General features: G+C 35.3%; 1 protein-coding gene across 1 annotated transcript; it reads left to right on the top strand.

Moving 5' to 3' along the window:
* The first annotated feature begins 622 nt into the window (after positions 1-622).
* LOC133528122 (zinc carboxypeptidase-like) lies at positions 623-5,041 on the top strand. Its single transcript, XM_061865352.1, has 7 exons — positions 623-976; positions 1,252-1,427; positions 2,136-2,362; positions 2,508-2,595; positions 2,845-3,047; positions 3,824-3,908; positions 4,813-5,041. The coding sequence occupies exons 1-7, from the start codon at positions 690-692 to the stop codon at positions 5,004-5,006; spliced, it is 1,260 nt and encodes a 419-aa protein (XP_061721336.1). The 5' UTR covers positions 623-689; the 3' UTR covers positions 5,007-5,041.
* Positions 5,042-5,860: the final 819 nt, after the last annotated feature.

Here is a 5,860-nt window from a genome sequence, read left to right as displayed (position 1 = left end):
AATCGAACGGGTATAACCCCGAGATGGTCCCGTTGGCACCAAGTCGGGGTCTGATGATGGGATCTTGGAGAAATCGAGGGAACTCTTCAAATGTTATAAGTACATGTACAGTCAGCGTCAAATACTTCGTAGCAGTCAAAGTAGCCAAATAGTTCGGTACACCATATATTTAGTTTGGTGTACCGTACTATTTGGCCACTTTGACTGCTACGAAGTATTTGACGCTGACTGTACGAGTATGGCGCTTTTGGTAATTTTTATTTGAAGTCGGTTTTATTTTTTGTTAAAAAGTTTTATTTTTTATTGACAAAGAAAATCAACAGCTTCAAACTATTTAAAGTACCTACTTTAAGGCTACCTAGATCTAGTGAGATATTTTTTATTCTATGATATGTAGTTACTAATGTAAAAACATATTCTGGACTTAATACATTGACTCTTATCGCAGATTTCTTGATAATTTCCTAATAAGAATGCTCAATCTATTAAGATTAGTGATAACAAATCGATTAGATACTACAGTGCTCAAACACCAAAAGCAGACCATTTAATGCAATTTCACACTTATGTCTGTTAACAAAGTGTTACTACATTTCTGTACAAAACTTTGTTAAACAAAATCGGATTAACGTTAGTATTAAAATCTAGTTCATTTAACATTGTTAATAAGTTCAGTGGCACTTTAAACAATGTTGTTGAAAATAGTTTTATTAAGTTTAATTTGTGGTTTGACTAGTGCTGAAAAGTTTCGATATGATGGCTACGCGTTGTACAAGATAATTCCTCATAACGAGCACCATGTTCAGTTTCTTAAGGATTTGGAATATAATGACAAGGAATTGGATTTCTGGAAGTCTCCTACTAGAGTAGGAGAATATGTGAGTGTTGTGGCCCCTTCTGAGAAGAAGGCTGATTTAAGAAAAACCTTGGAGCAAATGAATATTCATAATGAGGTTATGCTAGACAGTATTCAAGAGTAAGTCAACAAACATTTTTAATAGTGCCCAGCGTAGTATTTGCAAATAAGTTTTCTCCTGTCTTTTGTACCACTTCTTAAGATGGTCATTACTAAACAATTTTACCCATGTGACTAACTACATAAAAAAAATCTAATGGAGACCTTGAAGGTCCAAAGTATATTTTTTTCATGATTTTCTCCTGGAAACGTTATTCAGTGCGACCACTTTTGACATTCGCAACCATGACTCCAAAACCACCCAGTACTTTTAAAATCCAATTTTCCTTTTTCAGAGCGATTGACGCTCAAGTTCATAGCAGAAAGAAACGCAGTTCTCGTGTGATACGTGATCCTGTCATGCACTTTGAAGGCTACCACACTCTTGAAGATATCAATAAGTGGTTCCAACACCTTGCGGAGCAGTATAGTAACATCGTTACTTTGGTCAGTGCTGGCATTTCACATGAAGGTAAGGATTACATCATTGAATGAACAGTAGAGTGAATGAAGCTGTACCCGAAAGTCAACGATACTTGAGCCTGATTTCTGACTGTACGAGTATCTTACATTGCCAAAAACATTATTTTCGAGAGTATCTAAACTGAACTGTGTATGAGCCAGGTATGGTTTGATCTGGATAAATGATCCTGCCTCGCACAACTAAACTGTGGAATGAACTGTAGCCTGCGGTATTTCCGTACTGATACGATCTTCAAACCTTCAAGAAAAGAGCGTATTCCCATCTTAAATTCCCATCTTAATATTACAACCCCTCTGGTGTTGCGGATATCCATGGGCGGCGGTAATCGTTTACCATCAGGAGATCCGTTTGCTCGTTTGCCTCATATCATATTTTAAAAAAAACTTAAAATGTTACCCAAATCAAAAATCACAATAAGTTAAAATTTATGGAGATCATCGTATCCAAATATCTACTGAAAGACCTACTGCTGGACAAATGTCTCCCCAGGAATCACTACGAGAACACGAGAAGCATTGCATTCATTCAACGGTTCGCTGCGATCTTGACAAAAGCGTTGATCGACTTTGTAGGACTAGTTGGTTAATATGCCATTTTGTACCTAGATTTGCAATCAGAAAATTCATTAAATACTTTGAAAATTTTGATTTAATAAAATTAAAAATATTTAGTCATTACCCGGTATCTATATTCCAGGAAGAAACATCACCGGCATTAAAATAGCCCGAAACTCTAACCGGCCAGCATTCTTCCTCGAAGCGGGTCAGATCGGAGCCGATTGGCTGTCTCCCACCGTAGTCTGCTACATTGTGGACCAGTTGATTCGCGGAGATGACCCTGAAACTTTGGCTGCTTCGCAGGATTATGAGTGGCATATATTCCCCAGTGTTAACCCTGATGGCTTTGAGTTTTCTGATAACAGTGTAAGAGTATATCACTTGTAAATTCAAATTAAATAATGTAAAAGATTGATTAATACAACGAAATACAATTATTAAGCAACAATAACTTACAAATTTTGAAATTTAATTATATTGCTTATAAATAACTAATATTTATATCGTACAGATCAGATTATGGAATAAAAATCGCAGACCACAAAGAGGCAACCAAATTGGAGTCGATCTTACAAGAAACTGGAACTCTCAATGGGGAGGTAAGTTAATTTTTTATGTTTCATAACCAAAACAGATTTTTTTTATATAATTTAATTTAGCAATAGGCGTATAAATCTAATACCCCCGTACCAATTTGGTATTGTTTTTAATCAACAAGAGAGTAGATATTGCATCATAAATATCGTATAAAACCTAAGTGCTGATTTTGGGATACGGATGAATTATTTATGCTGCTGTCATAATTATTTTAATGTAGTCGTGAGAAACACATAGTTTATCTATTTCAGTCCGCGGCGGAAGCTTCAGCCCAGCAGAAGCCAGTTTCATCGGTATTGGTCCGTTTTCCGAACCAGAGACCCGTGGGCTCTCCAGATACATAGAATCCATTGGTCACAATTTAGCCGCAGTTTTGTCCTTCAGGGGATTTGGACAAAGACTAATCATACCTTTTGCACATACTACAGAGCCATTGGACAACTACAATGAAATGGTTAGTAAATTGAAATGAAGTTGGTTCTTCATAATTTTGTTGTTAAAGTTGTCTAAATATACTGAAGTCCAATGCATTGATGATGGATTGTAGACATATCATCATTATATTTATTAACCTTTTAAAATGCCAAAATTAGCCGAGGCAGTGATTTTAGGGTTCCACGACGCTCCATTGTCCTAATGATTCTGGTTAGAAAAAACAATACATTGCGTATTAGAGCGCTAAAATTCTTTGAGTTGTGATTATTGAAAGTATCTACATAAATGTACCTATGAATAAGAAATCAAGAACAAATTTCATAATATATACTAAAGAAGTGGTAAACGCCTCCGGCGGCTGAAAATGCGTTTTTAATGTTTGAACAACATCGGCAACATTCCATCATTTGTGGCTAATGTCAAAATCCTCAAGTGATTCCGTATAAGAAGTATCGGACAGGTAGCTAGATTATAAAATCTTAAAAGCTTAGATCGTGTTACTATAAAGTAACACTATCAAAGTGAAGCTTATAAGATTGCAAAATACTCGAGCAACTCGCGATGATGCATCGTCCATCCCCAATCGCGATGGCTTCCGAGGGTGGATGGCCTAGAGGTTATGGAGTCAGACGTGAAAGCTAAAGATGTTCATTTAAATCCAACCTCAGCCATTGGAAGCCTTTGAAATGTTTTCTTTAGGGCATGACATATATGTATGTTCTTTCTATTTGTTTCTATAGAGTTTTTGCTGACTACTAGCAAAATACTAGTTACATATATCCAATATGATTCCAGATTATTATCGGACGGCGAGCAATGGGTTCATTAGCTGTGAAACATGACACTCATTATTTAGTTGGTAACTCCGCTACAGTCCATGGTAAGACATTGTTGTAATGTAAGGTAATAACTACGTTTATCTCAAGAATTTGAACACTGGGTACACACATATGACGTTTCATATCCCGAACTAACGGAGGAGCAACTTAATAAACTTGAGTGCATCCAAAATATTTGCATCTGGTTCATATTTGGGTTACGTAAGTATGACCATGTTTCTCTTTTCCGCCCACAAGTCAAATGGATGCCTACTTGTTTTCGTCATAACTTTCATATTCTGTCTCTTCTATATCCTATTCTTCTCCTTCCAGCAACGCCCCGCTATCTCAAGGAGCGTTTTAACTATTTAAATTCTGTAAGGCTGTCGCGCAGCCTGTTTCTTCCCGTCCCATCTTCTTCTACAAAATTGTACAACACTTCATATACTTTTCAAGCTATCGAAACTCTTTACTCGTTGCCATTAGACGGGCTCAATCTCATGCTGTTAAAAACCACTAAAAAATATTTCCCATTAGTATTTGTATAGAACGTAGTTATTTTTACTCTGTGGCTGACATACTGCTGTTATATTTAGCTAGATTTCGGTTTATTTTATATATATTTAGGTTTATGTATGTCTATTTGTATTTCTTATGTGTGTATGTTTATTCACTGTATTTGTGTGTTTGTGAATGTAAGCTTCATAACGTTATTGCAACACCTAATTTTTCGATTAACTTCTCTGTTTCCGCTATCAAAGGTTGTCTCGAAGAGATCGCTCTTTAGCGATAAGACCGCCTGTTGTCTGCCTCTACATTAAATCAATTGTTTCTTTTCTTCTATCTTTTTACCGAGGTATGCTAATAAAGAGTATTCTATCTATTCTATCTATATACTTATGAAAATTACTTACTATTGATGTCTGGTAAACAGAATTTTACCTTAATTGATTTGTTTTCTTAAAGACGGAGCAACGGGTGTGCTCGTCGACTGGGCCAAATACAGGTTCAGACCTCCAGTAGCAGCTACTTTCTTGCTGAGGGACAACGGCGGTTGGGGCCATATTTTGCCCGTCGCGCAGGTGTTGCCGTCCTGCGAGGAAACCTACGATGCCGTCATAGCCATCATCAGAGAGGCGAAATTTATCAATGTGCTATAGTTGAAATAACAAGTAATAAATTATTTTAGACTTAAGGTTTGAGTTTTGATTGGTTTATAAAGTCTTTGTGGAAAAAGCTACTATTTTTGAGTGGCGATTTTTACATCGTTTGCCTATTACCAATACATATTTTTCATTCCATAAAATAATTATTTATACTCATTTCATTACGTACCAGATGCAGCAAATTTCATCTGTTAGTTATACGTAAAGCTAGATAGTATGTTAATTAACGGCCTCCTAGCCCAGTCGGTAGTGACCCTGCCTATGAAGCAGGAGGGCATTTATTTGTATGTTCATCACCAATATTTGTATTTGGGTTATGGATGTTACATATTATGTTCCGAAATATGTATTTATCTATATAAATATGAATACAGTCGCCTAGTACCCATAGCAATACAAGGTTTGCTTAGTTTGGGGCTAAGTCGATCTGTGTAAGATGGTCCCCAAATATTTTAAACATTTATCGTATTATAGTGTGCATATTACTTTAGGTATCTTAATGCAGTTCCATAGAAATTGTGAATAATGTAAACAAACTAATTTACTTTGTACCTAACCATGCATATTTTAAGGAAAATACTCAAATTGTACTTTTTTTTATTCATACCAATTTATAGTAGAAATATGTGTTAATTATAATTATTTTCGTGAAAACTACCTAATGTTAAATTATGTTTTCAAGAGTCAACAAAAAGTGTTACATAAATTTCGTCGTATTTAATACCTTTCCAAGAATACATTTAGTAAAGGTATTTAATTAAGAAATAATAAAGCGCCTAATAAATACATATAGTACCTATTAAAAAAATAAATCTAACTATAAAACTATAAAATAGAAATACCCATAA

The sequence above is a fragment of the Cydia pomonella genome, chromosome 19 (genome assembly GCF_033807575.1).
Source record: "Cydia pomonella isolate Wapato2018A chromosome 19, ilCydPomo1, whole genome shotgun sequence".
Taxonomy (NCBI): Eukaryota; Metazoa; Arthropoda; class Insecta; order Lepidoptera; family Tortricidae; genus Cydia; species Cydia pomonella.
Note: the sequence above shows the minus strand (reverse complement) of the source record. Positions and strands in the feature narration are given on the sequence as shown.